Raw genomic sequence first — 17029 nt, forward strand, 5'->3', positions numbered from 1 at the left:
GGCTTTTCTGTGTAAGGCTGGCAGGTGGAGCAGTGCTAGCTGCCATCAGGCAGCTCACTGCCAAAATTGTGAGTCTGGATTAATCTTTGGTCACATTTACTGTCCAACTACTGAAAACAAGCAATGCATAACCAGATTCAGAAGGAAGTCTCATGGACTATGGCATGTATTTTCTAGAAAGCCACATGGAACAAGTACCAGATCTTACTTGGAGAGGTAGTCTTGTCAACCTCAGCATGGACTTACTGGATGAAATAACTGAATTATTCACTGTATTACTCTGGCTTTCTGAAAAGCTGGAATTTCCCATGTCATGCTCAGAAACTGCAGGAGGTGGTGCAATGCAGGTGATGACAAGGTCCTCTGCAGCAAGACCAGCTACACACAGCCTCTTTTCCTTTTTTCCTTGCTTTAGTCTTCAATACTTTGGTATTTAGTCTTTGAAAGATTAAATTTCATAAAATAAGCGGTTATCCTGATAAGGTGCTTGCTGTTTAATCAGAGTTGTCAGAGAATACTTAGGTGTGTTTCTTGAGTCACTCAGTATTAACAATATATTTCCAGGTGCTTTATGAAGAACCATGGAAGTGTCGTTACGATTAAGGATTACACAACCTCTTGTGTTTCAATAGGGAAATCACATCTAAATCATTCAGGCACTTTTGAAATTTTTTCAGTTGTCATTAGTAGTATCATAAATCAACAGATCTAAATGCTTCCTGCAACAGTTTTAAATATTAATTTATATGTTTCATACTTGATGACAAACAACAAAATTCCTAGTATTTTCAACTATCCAGTCTAGTAATTTTTCTCTTTTAGACTAGTATAAAATAGCATTAAACACAGCTTCAGGAAGTTGTGCATTCTGAAATCCAAGGATCTTAGACTGAGCATACCAAAAGATAATCCCAAAACCTGTTTGTAAAATTTGCTATTTATACTTAGCTCACATTTTCATTTCACATTTAAATGACATGATTGCAGAGAAAAAAAAAATGTGATTGTAAAGAAAAAAAAAAAATCATATTGCCCCATCTGTCACAGGTATCAATACTAGGATTTTCAGATATCATATCTAAATTAGCATGCAACTTAGTTGCCTTTTGCATCATCCTGGAAAATAGAATAATATAAATATTCTTAAAAGAATTTCAGAAATCTTTTCAGAAGCCTGTTAGCAGCTGATGCAGTGCTTACTTACAGACCTTTGTTCCTATCAAAATAAAATATGTACCACCTTAAATTAGCAAGAAAGCTGATCAGTGATTTTTTGCTTAAAAAAGTGGTGTATGATGCTCAGCTGTGTATCTAGCAGTAGCTAAATGCTAAAGGATGCTGGCTTAACCTGGAAGGGAAATGTTTGTCTGTGGTATCACTGTCTTTCTTGTGAAGAACCTAGAATCTCAGCTTTGTTATTAATGGTTTTACAAACTTTGATGTGAAAAATAAGTACTTAGCACTAAAATATGTGGGTTTTTTTCCAACTTTTGTGACTCATGAGCCTAATCAAGGTTTCATTATTGCATAGCAATAAAGTGATTTGATTAAAATTTATAAATCATGAAATGGAGAGGGAAAAATAATCTATCTGGTATCAGGACTTTAACCTGAAAAGACAATCAGAAAGGCCATTCAGAGCAGTGAACACAGATTCTACCAGATTATTTTTTTCCAAGACAGAAGAAAGAAAAGTTCCATTTTGGAGATGAGGATGACAGTTCCATCTAATTTGAAATTGTTTCAAAAATTCTGCAAAAATTCCATGGCTAATGAGATGCATGGCAGAAAAGCAGAGCTGACATATGGGTGGGTCACCTTTGGAAGATGGTCAAAATCAGATAGCATACATGTATCTAAACCTAATTATTTTTTTGTTGAATTATTGTGTTCTGAGAGAAGAGGAGGGGTGGTTGGACTTTTTAAAATCAGTTAGAATGATTCAGCCAAGGATTTCAAAGTACACTATAAGGCCTTAAAAATAAAGTACGCTTGTTCCTTGTACCTGCTGCTGCTTGTCATTTAGCTTTTCTTTACCCCTGACCAATCTTGGATGATATTTGCATGCTACCTACCCAGAAACGTTCAGTGCAGCATATTGTTGTCTCCTTCCTCAGATCAAAAGTATCTCTTTCTTTCAAGCTCCTAACAGAATGATTTTTATCCCAGTACAATGTAAAATATAAATAGCTTATAAAAACAAATAAATAAATAAAGCTTTAAATCATCAAAGATACAGAGGAAATTACGATAAACCTGCTTTGTTTGTACCCTGTACTAGGTAAATGTTAATTCATGTCATTGCCATTCTTGACACTTGCGGATCATCAACCTTATCTTTTTTGGGTGCTCTCATCTTTCTTCCCTGTGTTATTATAACTCACAACCTCTTCTGCATATTAGGTTTCTTTCATGTATCTGGATTTATTCCATCTGCTATAAACCCTAAATATTGTCGAGAATAGATTACAAATTATCTTTTTATCCACGTTTCTTGTTTGTCTTGACTTTTTTTAAGGTCACCAGCCTTAGGTAAATAGGTTTAAATTCTCCTTAGTGATTTTTTTGCATGATAATAGTCAAATATAGCTACACGGTCCTTAGCTTTCAGCTCATGTTTCAGTAGCATCATTCTTTAGGCAGTTATTAATTACTGATTTTTTTTTCTACTTTTAATCTGCTTCCTCTAGAGTGTTCCTTCTTTCTAGCCAAAGGATTAGCAAGATGACAAACACCTTGCAGCAAGTGTAACTAACTCCAGTAACCCTAACAAAGCCAGTGGAGCATAACATCATTCCTTTTAATAATTATTTATTCTTTATTACAATTACAGTTATTTATTGCTGTTTACTAATTATTTGTTTTAAATGCAAGTTCAGGTAAATGGTTTCCTCTTAATTTTATGCTTTATGAACTATTAAGGACTGAAGAACACCTGTAGTTACCATAGAATTTTCTCTACAACCCCACTAGCAGTGTAAACCTCAGCAGTATCTTTTAGGATGAACACATATATGAACTGTAAATGCTAACTAAATATATGTTCTTTTTTCTTTTTTTCTTTTTTTTTTTTCTTTTTTTCTTTTTTTTAACAGGCATTAAGGCTGTATTTTCTGGACATTACCATAGGAATGCTGGAGGGTCCTACAGAGGCCTGGAAGTGGTGGTTACATCAGCAATAGGATGTCAGCTGGGAGAAGATACACATGGGCTTCGAGTAGTTGTTGTGACAGATGAAAAGATTGTTCATAGATACTACAGTTTAGATGAATTGAGCAGCCAAGGCATGGAGAAGGAGCTGCTGGATATGCTTGCTAAGCAAATTTAGGCTGTCAAATCCCTTTTAACTCAAATGGTTGATGCGAGTTTTGTCTGTATTTATTAGAATAATAGAAAGAGTTTTCAAAAGTTTCTACAAGCTGAAGTCACAGATGCACCATGCCCATGAACTGTTCTCAGTTTGTTTCTGTGTTGACATATTTCTCTTTTTGAAAATGAGGCCTCTGAGGAATATGGAATAACAGAACTAATATGCTAATGTATCATTGAAAAGATTTCTCAGTTCTGAGCATTTTTACTTACCTCTTGGATAAGACTTTCTTAATAAATAGAAAGTATAACCAAGAGTTAAGAGTAGTACTTCAACTCAAGTCTGTTTTCATTTGATGTTTGAACAGACACTTTAAAATCAATAAATTTAGTCACTTCAGTTACACTCTGGACAATACAAATGTGACATGTTTTTTACTCTGCAGAAATAAATCTCGAAAACTCAGTGAAATCAACAGACTCCCACTGACTTTTAGCAACCTTTGAATCAGACACTGCTACCCAGAGGTCATGTTTTCTCCCATTTCCCCTTATTTCAATTTCTTAGCTCTTCAGAGCCAGCAGCAATGGGAGAGCAAGCACATTCTGTTCAGTGGAGTCACAGCTTTGGGTTTCCCTTATATCCTGGTTTTATATAATGAAAAATCTATAAATGAGGCTAGTATAAATGCCACTGAGAGAAACTTAGCATGGAACAATTCTCTTTTCCTTTTGAAATTTAATCACCATTAAATTAGTATATATTACTGCAATGGTTCAAAGGTTGGAATAGCTGCAGAGAGAATATTCTGTACGGAATAGCATCACTTCGTTGATTCCTAGACAAGTGGAGAACTTCCATTTCTAAATGCAATTTAAACGTGCCTTATCAAAATATTATAGCCATTGAATCTTGAAAACCCTGTAAAGTATGTTTTCTTCACTGAACTAAGTCAAAAAATAAATCATGTAGTAAGAAGAAAATTGCATTCTATATGTGCTGCAATCTAACTAATATTTATAGCAAGCATGTCTGATTTCTTTTAAATTAAAAATGTCTTCATCTAATTAACATTATACCTCAATTTTTAAATGTTTAGTTGAACACATCATACACTCTATGCCACAGGTGACCTAGAAATACAGATATAGCACAGCTTTACCTCCTGAAGATGGAAGGACACAAGCAATACTGGCTAAAAATGCAATGTACTCGATACATTTTATGTGTACTTGCATACATCATTTCCTAGAACATACGGGTACTTAAATACAGTGCAGGAGGTGAAATACTGTGCTGAAGTGTCAGTTTTGTTATATTTTTGTCACAAGTTTACTTGGGAGGCTCAGTAAAGCTTCATCTGTGGGGCTCATGAGATTGTAAAAACCCACCGCTGTGGTGTTTTGGCTAGTTGTACCAGTGAAACAACTCTACCTACAGATTGACCGGACCAAATGTGGGCTACTGTCCCACGATAATAACATGAAAATGATCTTGCTTTTATTGTTTGGCTGCTTTTGTTTAGCTGAATGTTTTCACAGGCTCATTTTCAAGGGAACAGCTGGGAAATGAGAATGAAAATCTCAGGGTAGATTGCTTTGAAATAGGTAGGTACCCAAGCACCCTAATGGCAGTTTCGCTAGGAGTTAAACACCCATTAGTTCAGATACTTATTCTAAAAATCTGGGTACTTACATATCTTTGAAACCACTGACTAAAATTTGGTCTTACATAGGTGGGAGCTATTTAGTAATCACAGCTCATTAAAGGCTTCAAGAATGAGATGATGCTGGTTTGTGTTTGGCATAGGGAAGAATAGTCTTGCTATGACTTAAATCTTTTAAGTATGCCAGGGTACATCTTAAGGCTGAAGTTCAGCAGAGTGACCTGAGACAAGTGGAGCATGGAGTATGCTCATTGCTCTGGCACAATATTGTAAAGCTGAATGGAAGAAGTGTTTAAGCAGTTTTTTCATATGCCTGTTTATTAAAGGATATAATTTTAATTGAATATATGAAGCCTGGGAGATAGAAGCATAACTTCAGGAGAAAGTCTTCCAACAGATATGAAAATGTTAATTTGTTTGTAGTGGTATTACAGAGCTCTACAATTTTATTTTCAGAATTACAGTGTACTAATATGCAATGCAAATGTTTGTATAAGCATAATTTTAACTCATAGTTGTAAATTTTTTTTCACTTCTATCATTTCACTGTAAGAAATACTGTGCATGCTGTCATGAAAATATTACTCAAGTACAAATGTGAAGTTCAATTAAAAAAAATGTTTATATCTCAAATATTTTATTTAGTTATTTCTAACAATACATTCTTATATTCATGCGAAAGAATATTACCAGCTTTGCCTTTAGTTTGTAATTTTGTAACATAGTAAAGTTAGGCTGCTGATTTTTTTTATTAAATGCATTCTCTTTGCATATAGGCTTTTGGGAGCTGACACACGTTGTGTAACTGTACCTTCCACTGCATTCCGCTACTACCACTTAACTTTTAACCTAATATATATGGATTGTAATATTTGTGGAAGGCAAGAAGATAGATTATTGCCTTTATCCTCACAATTTAGTGGGCATGTTGTAGAATTGTGGCTCTTCATGCTTAGATTCACCCCGAGCAGGCTGAAATCAGGCATCTGTGTTCCCAGTTGTCAGTGAGCTGGTAATGCCAGCATTGTTCCACCTCTACTGCTGCAACCACGTAGATTTGCAGAAAGCTTTCTGGACTGAAATTCCACCTTGTCTGCCCTTCAGAGCTCCCTCTAGAAACCTGCTACTGCAAGCCAACTCTTGTACAGGTTTGCTTGAAAACAACAGTGCAGGTATGATCTATCTCAGCCTCATCCACCTTTGACAATCTTCTATTAATCAAAAATGGGAATTTTTCTAATAAGTTCTAGGAAAATAATAGCATCACTGCTCTCCCTTGCTGGTGCAGCTGCCAAGCTCCAGGTTCTCATACACCTGAGGGATGTTTTCAAGTTACTTGGCTCAGAAGGTGGTAGACACACAAGCAAACAGGAACCAACTGTGGGCTAGCGGAGGCCAGCTGGGGACCCCAGCCACCCCTCCTGCCTTCCCCTGCCTGTATGTGGCTCAGGAGTTTTCACAAGGTGGGGCTGCTAGATCTGGCTTGCTGTGTCGCGTGGGAGGGAAGGGGGGGAAAATTTTAAATGTAAAACTAGCTGCTATGAGTTTTGTTTTTATACAAGGTTTTTATCAGTATTTTACTGTATAATTAAGAGAAGAGGAGTGACAGGGCTATGGCTGTGGCCTACATTTTCATCATACATGATGTGGGGACAGGTAAACATTAAGTAATTTAGTTTCTGTTACTTTCTCCTGCATTTTATCTGGTAAAGTAGAATTCAGGTATTTTCTTAGACTTTGTGACCAATGTGATTAATGTCACAGGAAGAAGAAAAATAGTCTCAAAGTTTTAGATTTGAAACATAGAAGACATTCACTTTTGTTCTTGCCTCACAGGTTTTCAAAAGGGAGAAAATTAAAGTGCCAGAGAGGAGCAAGTTGTGTGCATAACCATCACTTCGTAGCGTGGGTGACAGTCTAGTGAACACACCGCTCACTGGAGTGATGGAATGGCCTCAGCGGTATTTTGACCTTTTCTAGCCCATTCCTCAGTTCAGTGAATTAAGAATTCCTTGCACTAACCCAAAATAGGATGGGGTGCCCAGCATCTCATTTGTTGTTCATTTTGCCACTGCCTTAGTTTCTCAAGCACAGTCCCACCTGCCGCACATAAACATCTAAGCATCCTAAAACCTAAGGTATGTGTAAAATAAATAAAATTTCCCTTGCAGGACACACTGTTTTGAAGTATTTATTTGAATAACAGCTCAGAACTTCCACTCAGTTTTTAGTTCCTATGAAATGGATGTCAGCATGGATAACTAAGATGAAAACACATCCTCATATATATTGTACAATTGTGAGAAGGATTTTTAACCATGGCGTGTTGTTGAACATTACTGTGTGAAGCAAACAGTTAAAAAAAATAAGAATACTTTTTTACCAGCATAAATGACAAATTATGTTGGATTGCTTTTCTTAGCATGGTCAACTAACTTGGAATTAATTCTGATGCCTTTACTAATGAGAAATGGCAGAGGTCCTTGTGGTCAGAGTGTCTCATCTTGTTTATGGAGAGAAAAATAATTCATATTGTGTTAAATTATAAAACAATCCACCCATGGAGACACTAATTATCATTTAAGAAAACATATTTTGATGTTGAGGATGTTATTTTTGTATCTCCAGCAGGGCTGCTAATTGTAACTCTCTGTCGACATATGACTGCCTTTAAAGTACAGTGTCACTAGAAGTTCAAACTGCTGGTGAACAAAAGAGTGAGAGAGTCCTCTTTCATTGCTGTGCATGCAGGGGGTTGGGCAGAGAAAAAAGTCAGGTAACCGCAATTCATCCTAGTTTCTTGGAGATAGCTAAAAGGCTGAGATAACCACTGAAATATAATGAAATACAAACTGTGAACAGGAGGCAAGTTACAAAAAACGTGTCTTTGAGATCAGTCTTCGTTTGTCAGTTTCAATGTCTGCAACAAACTTAAGAACATGTTTCTTCCAGATCTTTCAAGGTCATTAAGCCTTGACTCTACTCTATTTGCATACTGCTTGCTGTTAGTTCATTTGGTTCCAGTATCTAATCTTGCAAGTTGCAGTAGAGGCAATATTTTGATGGGATTATAGCACTCAACTTCTGGAGACTGCGGACAGAAAATAAATGCTTGATGTCTCATTAAAAATTAATGATGTTTTGTGTCGGGAGGGGCAGTGACAGAAGTGAAGCTTCCTCTACCATCTCTGCTTGCAGTCTGAACATCCTATGTTCACTGTGTCTCTGCCTCAATGACTGCTCCATTACCTCCACATAGAAACTTGTTTTCTAGTCTGTTTTTCCAAACATTGTCCCAAGTAGCTGTTGTTGTTCTGCTCTGAGAACAAATAATGAGAGATGTATCTAACAGAAGCAAACATACAAAGCATTTAAAAGTAAGCATTTCACTGCTTAAAAATTCACACTTCTTCCACCTATGTATGTCATTGTACAAGCCATTCAAGGCTAACACGTTGTTGTTTCAGCAAATGTTAATGCTGTGAATAAGCTTCTTTTCTTAATGCTCTCATTAAGCCTTCTTTGCAACTACCATTTGAGCACAGTAATACTCTCTAAAGCAAGGGAAACATTTACACATTAGTTATCAGAAAACTTTCCTGCCAAATAAACCCTGACATAATCTGTTTCTGATAAACATTCTTACTATGTAGCAATACCAGTTTAGAGTAGAAAATTGTAAAGAGGAAATTTCTACTTCAATACTATTTTATAGTTACTAGGACCCTCCATCTCTTCCATACAATTATGAGACGTCCCACCATTGGCAGGTATGGGGATGCAAAGCCATGGAAGTGTGGGGTTTAGGCTGCCAGCATGCCAGGCTCGGTTGCCATGAACCACTGCCAAAATCGCATCCTGCAGAAGAACAGATTCCTTAGGCAAAGATAAGACATTATTTAAAACAAAACAAACAAACAAAAAAAAAGGTACAAGAAAACAAGTCCAAGGCCCAGAATGTCAATCTGTTGCTACAGTTTTCTTCACCCAGAAGGCCGCAGGAGTGGCAGCTTCCACATCCTCCATGCTCATGCTTCTTCCAGTGGGACATTGAAAGGACAGCAGGTGCTGTCAGCTTCATGCAACTGGCAGCAATTACAACAAGCAGAGCTTGAACAACGAAAGATTTGCAGACATTTTTAGAGCAATGTCTCATTAGTAGTTTGCGCCCATTCTAATCCTATCCTCCTTAACGTAAAGTTTTATTTATTTTTACTGAGTCACCTAAAGATTAGGAAATTCAAAGCTGACAAATGAAGCCACGGTGCTCTTGGATGCATTTTCATTGGAAGATGCTCTGTAAAAAACTTGGAAAAATAAAACATATGATAGAAAAAAAGCATTAGACCAGAATACTAAATAAGCCTCCTGTCTAAATGAAATCTAGCTCCAGTGCAGCAGATTCAGAAGGAAAGAAAAAATGCAGAACTAAGACAGACAAACCAGAAGATTTTCAAGCAACAAGAAAAACATGCCAGCACTTCTTTTAAGAAGAAAGCAAAAAAAAAGATAAAAAGAAAAAAAACTCAGCCATTACTTTTTTTTAATTGACATTTTCATTTGTTTCTCTAGAAGTAATTTCCTTCATTAACACTTTGTCAAATGCAAGTAGTTTAGTACATTTCTACTAATAACCAGCTTTTTTTTCCTCTAGGAGAGCCATTAAAGCCTCATCCTATTTAAAATTATAGTGTTGTTATGTCACTTTTGGGTAGCCAGCAATTGAAACATTCATCTTCTAAGTATATGCCTATCTTTCCTGAACGTTGTTTAGAAAGATACAGTGTTGTTAAAAAATACAATGTGGCCTTTTAAATTAATTAGTAATGGGATTATCTGTGTATATTCAAATCTTTCTCTGCCATTTCCATATTAAAAAGGCACAGAAATGTAGCAAGCTATCTCACACTGCTCTAATGAACCAAGATCACTGGTCCTACATGTGACAACTTCCCTGCCCAGAAACTTTTCGAATAATGTGTCAACAGCACACCAGGGAGGAAACCAATGACTTGTATTTGGATATTCATGAGAAAAAGATAGTATTACCACACAAGAACATGGTTCTTCTAGCATGCTACAAGCACCAAAGCCAAAAAGGGGGATGACACGGCACAGGGCATAAAGACCATCTTCTATCTTTTCCACAAAGCCTGAGCTTAACTCAGTCTTACTATTCCATTAATTTCAAGTCGTGGGCTGGCGTAACATAAGATAGATCACCCCCACTTTTCTTTAGACATGTAAAAACTGGTATCCCAGTCTTGTCAACCAGATTCCTTCTTATAAATGGAGATCTGTAACTCCAGGAGGTGACTGATCCTAGCCTGCAAACTAGCTGTGCAAACTAGGTGGACTGCATTGCCCCTGAGGGCGCTTCATGTGACAACAGTGATAATGTTGATGAGTCACATACACAAGATTCCTACCCTTCATTTAAGACTCAAATAACCCTAGAGGAGACAATGATTATCCCTATCCTCAACTAGCTCCTACTCCGCAAAGCTGGAAGGCCCAGGTGTGGCCTAGAAGTCATTGGGTGTTGGAACAGCTTGCTCCTCAGTTTTTTGATTCACCAAAACCCTTTTTTGCAAGAAGGCTGCCTACCTTGTAGGTAGGGCACAGCTGTGCTCTGGGTGTACGAGATAACATTTAATAAGCCAAACCTAACCAAACAGCTGGTTGCATGCAGATTTTATAGCTTATGGTTTATGAAAGTTTGTGGGACTTTTTTAATCTGTATTTTTTTTTTACTTATGCAACTGCGAACTTCCATTGGAGTTCAAACCTTTGATATTTTATGTGACCACAGTATTTAGTTTGATTTCTTCCCTTGGGCTATTGCTCCCAATACTATCCATAGGTTGCAGTATCATTCTCACTAGCTGCTACCTTTCAGGGAACATCTATTTTTGGTAATGCAACAAATAAATTCATTTTAAAAAAAGAAATAACATACTAGAAAGGAAAAATAAAAGACAAAATTCATATTTACTACGAATTATAATCTCTCTAAACAGTGAGGCTGTTTAAATTGTTTAGATGATTTGCAGTGGCAAAACTCATTACTCATGGGAATCTTAAACTGTTCAAAATAACAGGGTTTAGGGGGTCAGGCTTGTTTGCACCCAACACCCCCAGGCTATCCTGGTTCTATCAAATGCAAAGGAATGTCCTAGATTTGAGCTTCTAGACCAGCTATGCTCACCCAAAGAGGCAGAGGCATCCTTAGGCAGCAGGACTTCTACTGTTAACAGAAATTCACCTCAAAAATTGACTAATAAAGAAATGCTAGATGTGTATTTAACTTTAAAAAATATTGCTTAACATTCTTTTTCACATTTTTTCACATCTAATCTATTCATATTGTGAAACAACAAAATTATTCTTAGCCATTCAGCACTGCTCTATAGTGACAGAAAATGGTATGTGCAAATAGGACTATTAAAGACAACAAAAAACTGTTGCAAAACTGGCTATACTCAACATGATAATCTAATAAGCGCCTAAACACTTATTATTGAGGCTAGTATCTTTCATATATTTGGAGTCTAAACAATTTCAGCTCTTCAACTACTGGGCTTGGGATGTCTTTGGGATGAAAACACTTCCTTCCACCTATGCACAAACATACCTTTCCCCATATCATGAGCTATGTGGAGGCTTTGTAACAGCTCTTTCCTGCAACAGGGGTAGCACACACAGGAAATTTATAGTACCATGCATTAAACCCATTCTGGGTAGCAAACCCATACACTGACCAAAGGACGATATGGCTTCAGATTCCTCTCTTAAGCACGCTCTCTCATCTGGGTCCATCAAGAAGCCCTTGCAGCTCTCAAATTCCCCTGAAGCACAGTTCACCCAGGTTACCCAACCTCTTCTGCACTCCACTGGACTAGCAATCAAGTCACACACCCTCTGCACTGAGTGACTAGAGGCAGACTGCAGCTGCTGTATCTGCTCCATTCTCCTCTACTTTTTCCAGGCAGCAGAAAGGAGTCACCATTCCCACCGGGTCTCATCCAGGCCCTCTCTCACAGCAGCAGCAGGACGGAAGCTGATACAAACATCGTACTCATAGTCTGTCAAATTTCTGTTTTCTATACCACAATCTCTGACCTTCTTCAAACCTTCCCACACCCATGGGCTTATCTCATAGTTACGCACTAAATCTAAGCCGGGATGTGTGAGACTGAGTGCAGCAAGGCTAGGGCAGGAGTCAACGGGCTGGGGCCTGAGCTTTCACCTCATGGTGTCACCATCCTTCCAGCAAGGTGTGAACTGGAAGGCCTGGCAAAGAGCATGTGGGCATGGCAAGCAGATGGAACAGAACAGGGACACAGCCTCTAATGTGCTCCTGGCTCCCCTCCTTGGCTGGAGGTTGGCACCAGCCCCCCTGATGCTCCCAAGGTGCGTGGGATACTCCAGCTATTTACAAGGTCTCTGCTGACAAGTGGCTGATCTGTGGCATTTGTCAGACATGGATATTCACAGCAATGTGCCACTGAACACTTTACACTATTAACAGCTACCTAAGTACTGGTTAATATAGCAGGTAGGTAGGTTCCCCTATTGCCCTGACATTAGCTGGGCTCAACCCAGGGCAGAGTACCTCCTCACAGCTCCACACATCCCATCACACCCTTTTAAGTGTGCCTCACAGGGATCTGAGGCATTTCTGCTTTGACTCACAAGGTAACAGCTATGATTTTTTACAAAACTTTACCCAGCCTATTTAATTGCCAGAGCAACTCAAGGTTTAGCTGGAGAGAAATGTAGCACACAAGCTTTGTAGGCTGGTGCTCTCACTCCCCCTCCCATTACTTCTTTTTTAACTAAAAAGCATGTTTAGGAATGTGATGACTATAAAAGAGTGTAAGATTAATCACTCTACTTTATTTCATATTACTATGGTCCCATACAGGAGGTGAAGTGCTCATTACCAAAAATAAATTTCAACAACTGGGATTGCTGTACTTATTCAGTGCATTTCAGCATGGTTTGTTCAGACTGCAGATTTCTGCATTCTTCTTCAAGGAGTTTTACAATACAATATCATCAAAAACAGCAGTAAGGAAGAGGAGCTATCCTTCATGAAAAGGATGATCTTTATGAGTACACTGCCTCAATGCAGCAATGATTAGTTTCAATCACTTTTTCAAGAAAGTGAGGTAAAAGAGAATGAGAGAAAAAACGGAGAACGCTGCCTGTTACTGTGACCCAATTTGAGAGCTGAAGTATATCAGTTATTATTTAGAGAACAGCAGCCCTTTTCACTGGGTAGCAATTTAACCCAGACAATAAATGCACATTCAAAATTCGATTGATTTAAAACTATACATGCTACCAATCTGCCCAATCAAGGGATTTTTATTATTCCTTTCATTTGGTACACTGCCACAATAGGATAACTGTGCAGAACATTTTCCTAAAGTCTATTTCTTAGCCCTGTTTTTAATAGAATTTTGTTTGTTTGCTGTAGATAAATACAGGAGGCAGTATTTTCAATGTGGGTCATTCAAAATTAAATCTAAATTTTATAGTCTGCATTTTTTTTTTTTTTTTTATAGATTAGCTTGCACTAAAATCAGATCTCAAGAGAGATTAATAATTTGACATCAATAAAGAAACATGGATACATATCAAAGGGAAGAATCTAAACACATCAAAGAAGTGATGGAATTGCAACAAAATTCATCTCACAATAAGCTTTATATTAAAGGACTTTTACAAAACTATTTGTTTCACTGATGTTCTTACCTGTGCATTAGGCTATACAGAAATTGCCTTTTTTTTTTTTTGAAAAGCAGCTCATAGCATTAGATTATTTCTAAGCTTGCTATTATCAATACAGATATCTAATGCTTCTTATCCTCCTAAGAAATAATGCAATCCTAATTTATTTCTCATTAAAGATGCATTGAACCACTAATCAGCTAAAGGTATTTTACTTGAAGCTTCTGAAACTTATTTTTGTCTTCAACTTTTTAATTGCTTAGCTTTGCCTTGCCTTTGGGTTCCTAGAAATTAAATATATACACAACTTCCTGTGGAAGTAAAATATATCCCATGAAATTTCCATACACTTAAACATTATAGCAATGCAAATTTAGACACTTACATCTGTTGCTACTGTTTCCAGTCTTCTCTCTCTTCTCCTCTCCCCATCTCTTTTTTTTTTTTTAAGCAGCAAAGTAAATAATTCTTCCCCTTATTGACCTCATATATTAATTATAACTGCTGTGCTTTGGGTATTTAGCTATTTCCTGGCCTTTGGGTATGCCTCAATTTCCCCGTATTCCTGTAATACACACTCTGGGAAGAAAACCCAGTTGCAACAGCCATAAGGGTAACAGATTGGCCTGGTTAGAGCAGTCTGGATAATCAAGGTCTCAGGACCTCAGGGAAACGGCTATCTGCTCTAACACATAGATATGGTCTAAGTTAATTGCAAAGAAGGACATTAAATTATTCAAGGTCATTTTTATCCACCTTTTATACAGAGTAAAATCTTACCGTTATTTTACGTTTTGCAAACATAGGAAGGATATTGTTATAGAATTCAATTATGCAACCCCTATAACAAGATATTCAAAGCCATCCTACTCCCCAATGAACTTGCCACTATTCAGAAGCTCCAGTTGTTACTGCAGGCTTTCCCACAACATTAGAAGGCAAAAGCCTTCATTTTGGGCCAGTGACTGCAGTCAAGGTCTTAGAAATTTCACAGTTACACAAAGACCTGCTGATTAGCATTCCCAGTTTTAATTAAATCTGGTGTAGATTCAGTCCCCTTGGGGACTGAAACATAGTGAAGATATTGTTCAGGAACTAGAACAAAGCCTGACTGAGCCTTAGCAGAAAAATTGCAGTTGGCAGAAAACCAGAGAATATCGTCAAGATCTACAACCAAATGTTGGTTAACCACAGCCAGAGTCTAGAGGACAGAGGCTGAGCTCACTCTTCTAAGTAAACCTGCTAGCCAATACTGGAATTAGTTGGCTCCTTTAGCTGGAGCAATAGATTATTCAAGCCAGGTATTTATTTGATGGAAAACTGTCTTTTTACAACGCAATGATCCCTTTTTCTCCTGGGGAGTTAATCTTATGCATTACTACAAATGACTTCTCCCACTCCCCACTGGTTCTCTTCACTTCCTGCCTCAAACATAAGCAAAACCAGCGTTTGAAGCACTCGTTCAGTGCAAGCCTCCATGTGTCAGGTGCAGTGTAGATTCTACCTGATCTTCCCACACAGCTCACCAGTGGTTTCTTACTTCAACTATCACTACACAAAGGATATTTAATTATTCCTCCCATTAACCTTGAATAAATGACATCTTAAGTAAGGTCTGTTAATGAGACAGAGATCAAACTGATGCTTGATGGCAGCACTCAAAATTTTTCAGCATAATATTAAAAATGGCATGTCATAGTTCACTCACAGTAGCAGTGTCAGTACGCATTTGTGATGTGCTTCCAACACTACAGACTAATTGTTGAATATTACTGCTTATTATTTAAAAGGAATTATTTAGTAAATAAGAGTATCACATTTTCATTTTAATGAATCTTTAATTTAATGTATTTTAGGAGAATTAAATCTCTTCTTACCATGAGACATTGCGAAGGTATCTAGGACAGTATCTCAGTGAGGAAAAAGACAGTCCTTGAAAGAGTCATTGAGTATATAAACTCCTTAATGTAACAATTAATGATAAGGTCTATTCCTTACCTTTTCAACTTACAGCATTATAGACAGAGTGAAGATGATAATTTTCTTTTAAAGTTCTTTATATACATTTAACAAGCAGAAGATGAATTGCTGCAATTTACTTTGATCTCTTGTAACTGTTTCTGTGGTGTCTCAATACACTGTTTTATACCTTTCTTCTCAGATGTTTCTTCTCTTTTTCCTTTCTATATCAGTGTTAATAGCAAGCTATAAAAATACGCCATTGCGAGAAGTTTCTGTATTATTAGTACAGCAAGGCATGTATTTGTAGAAATTACTGTATACATTTAGGGAAACTAATTGCAAATGTTATTAGTAAAGGAATTCTGAACTTATGGCCTTTTTAGAAAAATATTTTGACTTCATTGATATTAAGTTACTAATTATTAATTTAAGATTAATTAAATGATTAACAATAAAGATTACATCTTTATTATTCTGCACTGACGAGTCAGCCTTCTGTGGCCTTATACATAAACATGTTCTCTGTAGGAAAATATCAGAGCAGCCTGATACTTTACAAGGCCACTGGAAAGAGTTGACCTTAATAAATCATACTCATTTGTTCTCTTTAAAAAAATGCAAATCAGCATTTGCCAGGTAGTGGTGGGGCACTTTGGTTTAAAGTCTCTCAGCAAAAACAGTCAAGGTGACAGAGAAAAATGCACTTGAAATCTGCATTTTTTTAACACAATAAAAAAAAAAAATAGAAAATACGGAGTGCATTCATCAGTACCATTTATTTCTCAGCTGGGGAACTCAGACAACCTTTTCCTCAATGTTTATGCTCATCTTTGACTCATTTCTTTAATGCTACCAGAAAACTAAGTTACAGCCAGTGTTCCCACTGTAGGAACTTAAAAGTGCCTCCAACTGTGTGTAGGATTTCTTACGGGATGACACATTGAAGCATGGCAGAGGGAACAGGATATACTGAGTTTCCAGGAGGTTCTCACTTTGTGAATTCAGACACAGATGGTGTCAACTTAGAAGCAGTAAAATTATTTTAAATTAGTGCCTTTATCCAGAACCAGCCTGAAGAACTGTCCATCCAGCTCTCCACGTTCAGAGGCTTAATAAGGGAGAAAGAAAAGATAGACTGGACATTTTTTTCAGACTGAACTTTCCTTGAGAACTGGTACCGTGACAGCAAGTAATGTATTACTGAGTACTCAAGTGCATTGCACCTTTTTATCAACTCAGCCCGGAGTAGCTAATATTGCAGTGATGAGTACTGAACAAGGCATGTGACTAATGCATTTTAATGCACTTAGAAGTCTTGATAAAAATAACCATTTATCAAAGAAAGCTTTTTA

General features: G+C 37.2%; 1 protein-coding gene across 2 annotated transcripts in view; it reads left to right on the forward strand.

Annotated features, from left to right (window-relative positions):
- CPPED1 (calcineurin like phosphoesterase domain containing 1) overlaps window positions 1-4293 on the forward strand; it is a 49654-nt gene extending 45361 nt beyond the window's left edge. For both annotated transcript variants that reach the window (XM_082772583.1, XM_082772584.1), the window contains exon 4: window positions 3096-4293. In XM_082772583.1, coding sequence (XP_082628709.1) covers window positions 3096-3328 — 233 coding nt within the window. In that variant the 3' untranslated portion in view covers window positions 3329-4293. The remainder of the gene's footprint in view (window positions 1-3095) is intronic.
- Window positions 4294-17029: the final 12736 nt, after the last annotated feature.

This window comes from Aythya marila (genome assembly GCF_965140915.1).
Source record: "Aythya marila genome assembly, chromosome: 15".
Taxonomy (NCBI): Eukaryota; Metazoa; Chordata; class Aves; order Anseriformes; family Anatidae; genus Aythya; species Aythya marila.